Genomic DNA, 13,041 nt, shown 5'->3' with positions numbered 1-13,041 from the left:
TCATGAGATATGCACAACTGGCCGGGTTCGGTGTGAAAATGGGCAATAAGAAAAAATTCTCTAGAGTCATGAGGTGTAGCTGTGAAGGAAAAGGAGAATATTATAAAGGTGATGAGGCTCTGCGAGTACGGAACAAGACGACAATGAAGACGAAGTGCAATGCACATCTGAAGTTTACGAGAGTTTATGACAGTGAAGGCAACAAAGTGGATATGGTTATAAAAAAGGCAAACCTATTTCACAACCACCTGTTGCATACGCCTTTGAAGACCAAGCAAATGAGGTCGCACAAGAGCACAGAGCCTACACACGGAAGAAAATAATTAGAGAGAATTAGAAATAAAGACTCTTTCTTTACTCGTGTTGTAACGATTTAGCACATACCTGAAGACTCCATGAGTAAGTATGAAAATGAAGATAAACACAGCTTAGAGGGATGATGGGAAAGCTGCCTGACACGGGGGAGGAAATCCCCACCTCGACCCAGAGTTACCTACAGAATATGTGTGAAATCAAATGGTTAATTCAGATTGTTAAATCTAATGCCCGGCTCGGACATAGCTCGCCCGACAGGAACTCAATAGTGTTGCATGATATAAGGGGCGCACATGAGCAACGAATTAAAGAGAAGAACAGGGGCGCGACGAAGTGCTCACCGATGAGGACCTACTTGAACGTAGTCAAACCAATGCCGGATTGAAGATGACGGCCTGCGGGTGAGGAGCTGTCAACCGCATGCGGTGGAGGCCCTCACTGCTGGCAGTTGGGCGCGTCAAATCGGGGGTGGGAGCGATGGAGAAGGCGAGCAGCTTGGGATGCGCCGAAGGTGACCTAGCACCACGTCCCCACGCCACATCATCGCGTCCATGCCCGATAGCTCCACGTCCGACCCAAGCGAGAAGCTCGGGCAGGCGGGCGGTAGCAGCGGATGGCGAATGGCGGTGGCGGATGCGGATGGCGAATGGAGGTGGCCGGTTCCAATGACGAGTGACGGCGGCGACTACGGATGGGGATTGGCGGCAAGAACTCTGTAGCGGCGGTGACAGCAGATGGAGATTGGAGGTGGCTGGTTCCGATGAGGAGTGGCGCCGGCAGCTACGGATGGGGAGTGGCGTTGGGCGCTGCCGATGGTGAGCGGCGGTGAGAAGGCAACGAGGACCTGGAGGGGGAACAACACGGGAAGGCGGTGATGGCGGCAGTTGGCGACCGGCGGCGGCAGCTAAAGGCTAGCAGCGGAGAGAGCATATGGATAACTGGGCGGGAACTAAAGGTCCACGCATGACGAAAGACCCACGTTCGTGAGAAACATGTTGGACAAAAAAACCGGAGGAAGTGGGGGAGAAAAAAACCGGCGGGAGGGAAGGTGCAAGCCGGATCCGGCGGGTGAGCTTGGTACGAGATAGCTTATTTCGTACCCAAGGTACCATATATAGTGTGTCTATATATATATCATCTTATTGACTATACTGTTACGATCTGTTAAATATTTTACATCCTTGAGATGTCTGTCCCTTTCTGAGTCCCCTAGATAATATTTTGTTTTTTTTGCATGCTTTTGTTTTTTATTATAATATGTGATTATGTCACTTATTTCACTATGGTAACCGGAGATTGCTAGCCTTCCATATCTAGGAGGTGATTCAGAACAGCAGTGAAACCGATTGTGAACGAGTGATTCATGAATGGGTAGCAGTGAATCCGATTGTGAACGAGTGATTCATGAATGGGTAGCAGTGAATCCGATTGCTTGTTTCATTATTACAGCAACTTTTTGTTTTTTTTTTGCAAAAACAGCAGGAGCACTGCTACAAAAACATTCCAGCTGGAGTTTCCCATTTGATCACAGAAAAGAAATGCGCGTGTGCCCCGACCGAGTCGGATTCGTCCTCTCGCTCGCAGCCACGCCACGGCCACGCCTCAATAAAAAGAAACCATCCTGGCGCGCCCTCCTGCACGCGTGAATCCTAAGCAAGCAATCGCCGGCCCTATCGCACAAGAGCAAGAGAGAGCAGAGCGCGGCGCGATGGCGGCGACCGGACTCCCTCCGGGCATCCTCTTCGCCCCCGAAGACGAGGTCGCGGTGGAGCACTACCTCCTCCCCCGCCTCCTGGGCTGGCCGCTTCCGGCCGACGGCCTCATCCTCGACGACGACCCCCTGAGCGCGCCACCGCAGGAGCTCCTCGAGCGGAATGGCCGCAAGGAGGAGGCCTTCTTCTTCGCGGAAGGGCAGCCGAGATGCGGCAAGGGCACGCAGCAGAAGCGCACCTGCGCGGGCGGCGGCTGGTGGGAGGGCCAGAAGACGTGCGCGGAGGGCGACAAGCTGCGCGTCCCCGGCGGCGGCGAGGCCGCGTGGCGGAAGAAAGCACTCAACTTCCATTGCGGCGGCGGCGGCAAGAAGGGAAGCACGGGGTGGGTGATGCACGAGTACGCGGTCACCGCCCCGGAGGATCTGGCCCGGTCGCCCCTGAGGCTGTGCCACATCCGGCTCAGCAGCTACGGCAGGAAGCAGAGCGGCGCCATGGAGGTGCCGCGCGTGCTCGGCCTCCCGCCGGGCTTCCTCTTCGCCCCCGAGGACTGCGACGCCGTCGCGCATTACCTCCTTCCTCGCGTCCTCCGCCAGCCCCTCCCGCTGGACGGCCTCATCCTCGACGACGACCCGCTGAGCGCGCCGCCGTGGGAGCTCCTGGAGCGGAACGGGCGCAAGGAGGACGCCTTCTTCTTCGCGCTGGGACAGGCAAAGAGCGGCAAGGGATCGCGGCAGAGGCGCACCTGCGCGGGCGGCGGGTTCTGGAACGGGGAGAGGACCTGCGTCGACGGCGAGGAGCTGCGCGCCCCCGGCCTCGCCGGCGGCGCCTGGCGGAAGAAGGCGTTCAGCTTCCAGGACGGCTGCGAGAAGGGCAGCACCGGGTGGGTGATGCACGAGTACGCCATCACCGCCCCGGACCACTTGGCCGCGTCGCAGCTGAGGCTCTACCGCCTCCGGTTCAGCGGCCACGGGAGGAAGAGGAAGAGGGAAGAAGCAGATAACGAAGCAGCTCCGACCACCGCCCGGCGCCGTGTGGCGGAGGATGCTCTGCTCGACATGCCATCATTGCATCCCATCTGCTCTTCGGTGGCGCTGGCAGATCAGGCTAATGTCAATTACGTCAATGGGGCAGAACACCACGCAGCAGCGGCGGTAATTTCTGCGGGCAAGGACCTCACCTCTGGCATCTGTTCTTCGACGGTGCTGGCAGATCAGGCTGAAGTCAATTGCATCAATGTCAATGGGGCACAACACTACGCAGCGCCGGTGACAGTTTCTGCAGGCCATGACCTCACCACTGGCGGCATCGACACGTCCTGGGATTTCAGCATCCTGGAGAACTTTGATGAACTCGACGAGCTCATGAGTTCAATTGGAGACGGTGGAGACTTGCCCTCAGCCAACCCGGGCGTTTTGCCGGCGGTGATGAGTCCTGGAGCATGTGTGGACGCCGATGCTGCGGTCTCAGGCCTCTTCTACCAGGCGGCGGCGTATCCTGGCGTTGGCACGGGTCTTGTGGCACCCTCTGCTCCTGGTATGTATCGCGGCTGCATGGAGCCGCCAGGTTCCTTCTTTTCCCCGGTGCCACACCATTTCTATGCAGCCTGTTAGTCCTATTGACCAAGCACGGAGAAGATGGCATCAATTGCACAAGACCGGTGGTAGAGTAGAGAAGATTGTTACAAGGATCAGCAACGATGAAACTATTCTGCGGCGAGTTCACGGTAGTTGTAAGAGAACCGACCCGGTTGTTGTTGTCCAGCACAAAGAAATTGTAAATTCCTTCAATTCTTGTTTGTGGTTGAAAATGTGGAAACCCCGTATGATAGCTGCTACATTTGGACCTTCTAGCTCAGTATCTCTGTAGCATCATTCGCATTGCTGAATATATGAATTTCTATCTGCGAACTTCCGCATTTCTGTTTGTTCAGCTTCACGGAACCCTCGTTTCTTCATCTTCACCCCTCTGGACTCAGTTCCATCTCTGCATTGCAATCCGCCAACCACCAGCGTCCAGCTTTCACCCGATCCTTTGAAATTCATCGAGCACCACGTACACAAGCAGCAGGAACCAAACTATCAAAGAAGCAGCCAGAGTCCCAAGCGCCACGGTTAGTTACCTCGCAGCAGCGTTTCGTCGAACAGGTTGCCAGCGAAGCGGAGCCCCGCCGCGCCGGGGAAATGCAGGCCCCGGTTGCGAGCAGAAGCGGAAGGCATCCAGTGGGCGAAGGGCGTGCCTTCCAATGGTGCAGGCGGCAGCCCCGGGGCTGGCCGTAATCCAGCTGTAGACGGTCCGGCGGGCCTCGCCGGCGTGGTTGTCCATTGCCACTCGCGGTCACAGAACGCAGCACGGTTTGCTTCACTGCGTGGGATGAGTGGGATGAGCGTCGTCTCGCTGACGTGTGGACCAGCCCAACGAAAACTTTATCGAGTTCAGTTGGATGGGTCAACGGCTACCTCGTACTAGGTGATGCGACTTGTGCCGAGCCTGGCCGACCAATGACACATCGTGATTCCGATCGAAGACGCAGCAATGCGAGTGCTCCATCAGTCTCAAATTATATACACATGTTCCTCAAACAAAAAATTATATACACATTTTGATTTTTAGTCTATAGCTTTTGCTATATACTTAATTAGATACAAGCTATATAAATCAAAATGATATATAATTTGGATGATAAAATATGTGTATTTTGATTATTGCATTTCTTTTATTTAATATTATTTGAACAAACATTATCCATTCTCGATCCTGACTTAACGCTTCCTCCTCCTGGCGCGCCTAGACCTGGATACGACGCCGCTCGAACCCGACTTGACACACCCGGACCCCAACCTGGCATTCTGGTACCGTTGGGCCGCTCCTCCTCAACGAGGGGTGAATTCTCTCATTCTTGTACCTTTTATGCATTGATGAATTGATATGTTATGGATGGATGGATGGATGGATATGTTATATATGGCTAGATAAATAGATGAACGATTTTGATGAATATATGATAGACGAATAGAATAATGATTTTGATCAATGGATGGACGAATGCTAAAATGCTAGTAAAATTTAGAGACGTGCTACCTTTCTGCGTGGAACTACTTCCTTGCGAGTTCGTAGCAGCGTCGGTTGCCTTTAAAATCTCGAGGAGAAGTTTCTCGCAGAAAAGATTATTTTTACTTTCTTGCATGGATGGATAATTTAGTGGAAGATAAAATGGGGTTATTGTACTTGGATAAGTTATGTTATATTGTATTTTTAATATTTCTCTTTTTATTGAATTTTAAAGAAATGATATGGCGTCAAGTTTTGGAACGTCGTGCTAAAGCCCACCTAGTCGCAAAATAATAGCACACGCAGAGCATGGTGTCCTCATCATTCGAATGCATGGCGCGTCGGTCCTTATTAGCATTCGTATTCGTATCTGTAAGTAATTGCAGGCCAACATTTATATGTGCGTCCCAGAGAAACAAAGCAAATGTGTATGTAGTTCTATGTTCCCCATTTGAAAGATTCCCCTTCATGAATCTGAACTTTTTCTTCCAGATTGTTTTATCCGATCCTTTTTTATCTGAAAGTTTCTTCTACGGTTCTTTTATAAAATGTTCTTTATTTAAAAAGCCGTTCCAGTTTTGTGTATTTCCTTCTTTCTTTTTGTCAGAGCGTTTCTTCAAAAGAACTTTTCTTTCGCATTTGTTTCTTTGTTCTTCTTTGAGAAACTTTATATGTAGAAAATTCGCTAGACAGATTTTAAGATAGTGGAAGAATCTGAGGAAGTGCATTTGACCAAAAGGAAAATAGAACGAGCATCTTTCATGCCAAAAAGAAAAAAATATTGACAAAAGTCAAAACTCATGCACGAGCGGCTTGCTCGATCGTGCGATGAACATTCTTTATGTGGAGATATCATGTCTGTCATGCTTCGTTACATATTTACATCACACCAGGACTAGACATTTTTTATAAAAACTTATTTCCACTTAAGATTGACGAGTAGGCTCATAGCCTATGCTCTCTCATTTTGACGGAGAAAATGTAGGATTGACATAGAGCCATCCTTTAAAAAGTGCGTAATAGGCTGATAGCTCAATGATCGAGCGCATTTTATACTGAGAATGAATGGGCTAATCAATCTACCGAAATTGTAGATGTAAAAGTACATCAGTATGGGGGAGCATTCCGTCTTTTAAATTAAGGGAAGCAAATGTGAAAGTGGGGATACATCGGCTGGGTCTTCATGAAGTGAAAAAGCTCTTTCTATAAAAAGGTATTTTTCATGTGACTTTACATGCTTTGTCTCTAGCAACCACACTCTTTTTCGATAAGATTATACACCCAACGAAGGTTGTTTTCTTTTTTAGAAAAAATTGCCAACAATTTAGAGGCATAAAACATAAAGGAAAATTTATGTTTTCTTTCAGCCTCAAACTCTAGATCTTCTTAGCCATGTAGGATCAACTTTACATATCTCTAGACAGTTTTGGCTCAAATAAATGATGTAATAATAATAAATTTGAAAAAAGAAAACCATGACTGCCATTCTCTCCAACAGTGCACAGCGAAACCAGTCCTCATCCCCTTCTCCGCGCGTCCCCATGCTTCCTTCCCATATAGTAGCCCCAAGATCCATACTAGACATGATCCGGTTCGTATTTGTTATCCAGGCTCAATTTTGTCTGCGCGCCTTGCTGATCTATCCCCGACGGTTGCGAATTTGCATCTTTATTCGTCTAAATGTGGTGGATAAGTGGATTCACTTATTTGCAGGGACGGGGCGCGCGCGCATACATGGAGGCGGCCTCGAGGAAGAAGGCCCGTGGAGCAGGCAGCAGCAGCAGCAGCTCTGCCGGGGACCAGCTGAGCGAGCTGCCGGACGTCCTCCACGCCATCCTTTCCTGCCTCAAGGCCCGCCAGGTGGTCCAGACCAGCGTGCTGTCCAAGAGGTGGAGGCATCCCTGGCGCTCCGTGCCCTGCCTTTGACATCGACGAGAGAGAGTTCTTGGGCACCATCGGCCTCGATCGGGGTGAAGAGCCCAAAGCAAGTTTGCTCTTGTTTAGGCTTTGTTTAGTTGCTAAAGTTTGGAGGTGACAAATTACTGTTACAACACTGTAGCACACTGTAGCGTTTTGTTTGTATCTGTGAATTATTGTCCAAACATTGACTAATTAGACTCAAAAGATTCGTCTCGCAAAGTACAACAAAACTGTGCAATTAGTTTTTAATTTCATCTACATTTAGTACTCCATGTGTGTACCGCAAGTTTGATGTGATGGTGAATCTTCTTTTTGCTTCCCCATCACATCAAACTTGCGGTACATACATGGAGTACTAAATGTAGACGGAATTAAAAACTGATTGCACAGTTTTATTGTACTTTGCGAGATGAATCTTTTGAGCCTAATTAGTTAATGTTTGGACAATAATTCACAAATACAAACGAAACGCTACAGTGTGCTACAGTGACGGCACAGTAATTTTGGCACTCCCAATTTTTTAACAACTAAACAAGGCCTTTGAGGAATTCACTGACAGTCTGCTTGTCCACCGTAATGGCTCACTGTTGGATACATTCCAGCTGCTCGGAATGTACATAAAATTAACAATTATTGTGAAAGAAGACTAGTCCAAAATTTAAAATTCAAACCTAGAAAACTAGTTTAAAATTTAAAATTCAAACCCAACACAGGAGACAATCACACTCACACAACCCATCGTGCAGAATCCTCGGGTACGCTCGCCATTTTGCAGTCGGTCCCATTCCCTCACGGGCCCTACCCTCGTCTCTTCCTCTTCCCGCGTAGGCTTCCACTTCCGCTTCGCCGCCCACTCGCCCAGTCCTCACTCTCAGTCGTCGCTCCTCACCACTAGGCCCCCACCATCGCCCGGCGGCCGCTGTCCGCCGTCGCCATGGCCCCCCCGCCGCCTACCTTCCCTCCCTCCCTCGCCGGCCTCCTCCGGCGCGGGGCCGCGCCCCATGACCCGGACAACCCTAACCCTAGGCCACGCTCCCCTCCCCGCGGCTTGCCCCAGGACCTCCTCCTCCGCGCCGCCTTCGACGGCAACCTCCGCATCGTCAAGGGTACGTCGCGGCCGCTCTCCCCTTCTCTGACGCTTCCTGTCCCGGTGTTGATTTCGTTTTGGGTGGTGCTGATCGATCCGTACTTGCAGAGATGGCGAGAGAGCTCGGCGGGGACGAGGGCCGGGCCGCGGAAAAGGTGAGGGCTGTGCGGGACAGCAACGGCCTCGGCGCGCTGCACGCCGCCGCCGCCCGTGGGAAGCTGCCGGTGTGCCGGTACCTGGTCGAGGAGCTCCATCTGGATGTCAATTCAATCAGCGAGGGGGGTGCGTCTCTCTCTTTGTTTCTCAAATTGATTGCTGTCACATACTGGAGTAGAGTGATCTAGTTGCATCCGATGGGCTAGTGCTTGCCCTTTTCTAGTTTGGGAAACTTGTTTCCTCCAGTTTCCAAAATTTGCTGTTAATGTTGGTTCATGGTTTTGGGTTTCCATGACAGGTTTGACCCCCTTGACATATGCTATTGATGGTGGGAGCGTGGATGTGGTGTAGTACCTCCTCGATAATGGTTCTGATACAGAAACACTCATCAGCACTGGGCTTACACCTCTTGTTTGCACTGTTGGAAAAGGTAGTTTATCTCCATGCAGTCTTTTGCACACATTATATCATTAATATTTCCCTTTTTCCTTCATTAGTGCAATGAAGGTAATGAAATTAACCCCAGGAAATGTAGTTTGGACACTGAGAAAGGGTAGTCACAGGTCATATGTTGAAATTTTATCCTCTCATGGGCATCATGCTATTATACTCTGTTTAAGCTTTCAGTAAATCCGGGCATGTGCCTTTGGTCTAAAATGGACATCATGCTATATATATTGAAAGAAAATATAATTAGCTGGCCCTTTCTGTTCCCATTTCATATCTTTCTTATTTGTTTAGTCATACATGCTCATGTGTCCAAATTCCATGCACTCCATCAGTTCAAATGATTATTGATCCAATTTTATGTGGACTGAGTGTATATATTTGTTTACACTTTTTTTCTTATGGTGAGTAAATTGAGTATCAGCAGGTTACCTAACATTAGCAAATATTTGTGAAGACCATGTTACTACGAAGTAGGTATGGTTAATTCTTGATATGTTCTGTGTCATCTACAGGAAATTGTGAAATAGTACAAGCCTTAGTCTGCAAAGGAGCATATATTGATGCATTAACTACTGTTGGGGCAGCACTGCATTTTGCTGCTCATAATGGGCGTGATGATATGGTGAAGATTTTGTTGAATTACCATGCGGATGTAAGTATGGCTTCACTTTATTTTCTCTCTGCTAGGGATTTCTGTTTAGGATGCTAAATATGATAAAGTTTGTTATTGGATAGTTTCTCTATCCATTTTTTTCATTTGGTCGGTGCATTGTGTCTACTCAAATTTGATTTCTTCAAGGTTCAATAAAAATCTTTAACTTTTAATCATCCAAGTCCACCACTTGCTTTGGAAAATTAATTCCTTTCACAATATAAGTTGCACTTCTCACTGTTATTTCCTTTTCATCTTTCTGTGCTGATGCATCAGTCATCGTGGTTATTTCCTTTTGTGCAGTCAGTTTTTTTTTTCTGGGAAGAGGCAGCTATTTTGTTCTTTCCCCAACCACAATCTTATTATCTGATGTGCATACGTAGTCTTGTTTTTAGTGCCAAAATGTCCAATTTTGGTGTATACGTGTAATGTATTCCAGCAGTGATCAGGTGGAGTCCCTGCTCGTCAGTGTGCGCTAGCTTTCTAGTGTACACATTCACTGTGTGAACTTGATCAGGTTTCATTTGAAGAGTATAATACTGTCACACCCTGAAATTTTTGGATTTCAGGATGTGATTAGAAAGAATAATTAAACAATGATTTTCTCATAATTTTAAAATTTTTCCTAACATTTATTTTCTTGACATTAAATTTAGTATAGGAAAACAATTGCTTGTTTTTCTGAATTAAATAAAATGGTTCTGTGTGCGTTGCATTATTGCCGATGCATTTTGGTGTTTCATGAGTGCAAATGTTTTAAAATGCGTTTAGACGACGATAAGGTTCTTCTGAGAATTTTCCAACTTTTATGGAATTCATTCTTATTTTCCTAGAGCTAAATCTATTTATTAGAAGGCTCTATAATCCTTTTCACGAGCTCCAAACATTTTATTTGGATTCATTGTGTCCCAAACTATCTTCGAGCTGCCGCCTTCATCTGGAGTCACCGCAGACCGATCTTGCTGCCAGGGAAAACTACAAGTACCTGGAGCACCTAGGTGTCGCTGCCAACCCTATCCGTTCAACCAAGTCGCCGCCGGCATAGAGACCCTTGATGGAATTGCCTTCATAGCTCGTTCAAATTTGGACGTCGCCTGCCTCATCCTTGCTGGTGTCCATCGTAGATCGGTCATGAGCATCACTGCAGATGATTGCCCTGGTCCTGCGTTGCCTTCAGCCAGTGTCGAGCTCATCCCCGCCGCCGCTGTCGTTGCTAGCCATGAGGTGCAAAGCACAAGTTATGGAGGCCCGAGCAACAAGATGGTAGCCATGGAAAGGAAGCCATGTACGTACAAAAGCATAGAAGCCATCTGCCATGCAAGGATGACCTCATGTCAAACTCGAGCCTGAGTCAGAAGTTGTTGCGGCCGCATCGATTCCGGGCGTGCACATCTTTGTTTCCGCCTCCCTCTCTATATAAAGTACAGGCTGCCTCATCGTGTCAATTCTATTTCTATTCCTCAACCAAACAGAGCCGCATGTGCCCTACCTCCTTGGCAAGCTGCCACCGCCGCATTGCCGTGAAGCCATCTCCATGGCTCCAGTGAAGTCCACCTCCAGCGTTGCAAGGGCACAAGGAGGCCTCGCTGCTTCCCTGTGCTGGCCGGCAACCCCATCAATGACACACAACGGCAACATTGTACACACTCTCGCTCGTCACCGCAGCCTCTCGAGGAAGCTCCCGCCAACACGAATCCATCACACGATCAGCCCTCGTCAGTCACCGCCAACGCCGACGGCCGTCCCTACCCCGAGCGTCATTGAGCCTTCAGGTAGTCCATCCCGAGGTCGCCGTTGCCGAACTGCTGCTTGAGGACAGGAAGAGCACGTCCACGCGAAGGTTGAATCGTAGCGATCCTCAACGAAGTTGGTTCTCCGCCCGTTGCCGTTTCCGTCATTTATCGTTTGCCATAGGTGAGCATGCCATCACGTTCCTCGTTCAGCATTCTTTCTGTTCTGCATCTCAACCGCATCTCCCTAGTTTCTCGTAGCGCTGCCGGCCATGAATCATCTCTTGGTTTTCTAGCTTGCTTACTTATTCTCTGTGTAACATGCGTTTGCTACTACGTCCACCGCTCCACTGGCCTGCTAAAACAAGGAAGCCAGCCGCGCCATGCCTGCATCATCTCTGCCACTCTGGCCATGCAACCTACCTTGTCGAGCCGCACAGATCACTGGCCATCGCCGTCGAGCAAGCTGGGCACGTCGTTAAGCAGCTATGATCTTTGCAAGCCGAGCAAAATAATCAATCAACTGATGCTGGCCTCCTATATGCAGAAGCGAACATGGCACTCGGCATGCAAGTGATGATGTCATGGTGATGTCATGCCTACGTAGTAAGTAGGACCTTTTCTTCCAGAGAAATAACTAGGATGCTTGCTAACCGTATTTTCTTTCCAGCATATTAAAACTCCACTAGTCTTTTGGCCTTGACTATCTTTGATCTATAGAATAATCCTTTGTTTAACTATAAAACCCTTGCTCACGTCATAACCAATTTATCTATCAATTAATTTCTTTCTCAATTATTGCTTTACTGTGACATCATCCTTACATCATGTGCAAATAATTATCCTTTTCTTCTGAAAACCCATATCTTATTCGATTCAATTATGATTTCAGCGATTCTTGTGCTCACTTGATCGTAACAACGCGCAAAATAATTTAAAGTGCTTTACTCTCTTTGTTCTTAATGATTGGTGTACTGTTCTTAGTTGTGCTTGTTTGTTTGCTTGTATGTTTGTGCCTGATGATTGTTGTGAGTAGAAGGAACGTCGTTCGAGTGTTTTGAAGAACAAGAGCTGAAGACAGTAAGAGCAACTATTCCTTGGAGGAAGGCAGGGGAAGGTTCCTCTATTTCGTGCGGCGGAGGTAGTGGCGGACGAGGAAGGGGGCGTAGCAAGACCAGGAAGAGGGGTGGGGCCAGCGGCAAGGAAGGTGGCGGTGGGCACGTCAGCAAGGATCAGTGCCTGAATTGTGGCAAAATCAGGCACTGGGCATGAGATTACAAGCAGCCGTGCCGCCAAGATGGAGCGCACCTAGCCAAGGAGGAAGAAGAACCCGCGCTCCTGATGGCACAAGTATGCGCCCTCAGCGACGGAGTTGAAGAAGCTCCGCGCGCGCGCGTTGAGCTAAACGAGGAGTACGCGCTGGTCAACCTTGGGCGCAACGGCGGTGAGGCGAAGCGGTGGTACCTCGACTTCGGGGCAAGCAATCACATGACGGGGAACAAGGAAGCCTTCTCCGAGCTCGACACCAGCATCGTCAGCACGGTGAAGTTCGGCGACAACTCCGCCGTCGACATCCAGGGGTGAGGGTTTGTCCTGGCGAGGAAGGATGATGAAGCATGGTGATGGCACACAAGGTTCGGTCACCAGAGCTTCGACGCGCTCGCGAGCATGGCGCGTCACGGCATGGTCCATGGGCTCCTGCTCATTGAGCGCATGGGTGTGCTCATTGAGCGCATGGGTGAGCTGTGTGACAGCCCGGGCCAACTAAGGATGAATTGAGCCTACTAGAGGCCCATGTGAGTGGCATGGCATGTGTGTGGATAATAGTCCCACCTTGCTAGTTGAGGGTGGGTTTCACCAACATATAAACCCAAGTGCCAAATGCATTCCAGCCCTCGGGTTAACCTTTTTATGTGAAGCGAGGACGAAAGCGTAAGCGGGGTTGATGCGAGTGCATGTTTTCCTCTGCGT

At 49.1% G+C, this 13,041-nt stretch overlaps 1 protein-coding gene, 1 non-coding gene and 1 pseudogene across 2 annotated transcripts; all 3 read left to right on the top strand.

Annotated features, from left to right (window-relative positions):
- The window catches only part of LOC117854992 (uncharacterized), a 42,740-nt pseudogene that overhangs the window by 22,503 nt on the left and 7,196 nt on the right, over positions 1–13,041 (top strand).
- LOC117851678 (uncharacterized) lies at positions 2,366–3,983 on the top strand. The gene has a single exon (XM_034733551.2). The coding sequence runs from the start codon at positions 2,417–2,419 to the stop codon at positions 3,635–3,637; it is 1,221 nt and encodes a 406-aa protein (XP_034589442.2). The 5' UTR covers positions 2,366–2,416; the 3' UTR covers positions 3,638–3,983.
- LOC117851717 (uncharacterized) lies at positions 7,780–12,654 on the top strand. The gene is made up of 5 exons (XR_011897023.1): positions 7,780–8,101; positions 8,191–8,364; positions 8,537–8,668; positions 9,201–9,340; positions 12,355–12,654. It is a non-coding gene; the product is annotated as an uncharacterized protein (transcript).

Source organism: Setaria viridis, chromosome 1, assembly GCF_005286985.2.
Source record: "Setaria viridis chromosome 1, Setaria_viridis_v4.0, whole genome shotgun sequence".
Classification (NCBI taxonomy): Eukaryota; Viridiplantae; Streptophyta; class Magnoliopsida; order Poales; family Poaceae; genus Setaria; species Setaria viridis.
The sequence above is the reverse complement of the archived record's forward strand: the minus strand, read 5'-3'. Positions and strand labels throughout refer to the sequence as shown.

What these genes read in the sequence shown, in the direction of transcription:
- LOC117851678 (XM_034733551.2), top strand. Translation starts at nt 2,417, where the DNA reads ATGCACGAGTACGCGGTCACCGCCCCGGAGGATCTGGCCCGGTCGCCC.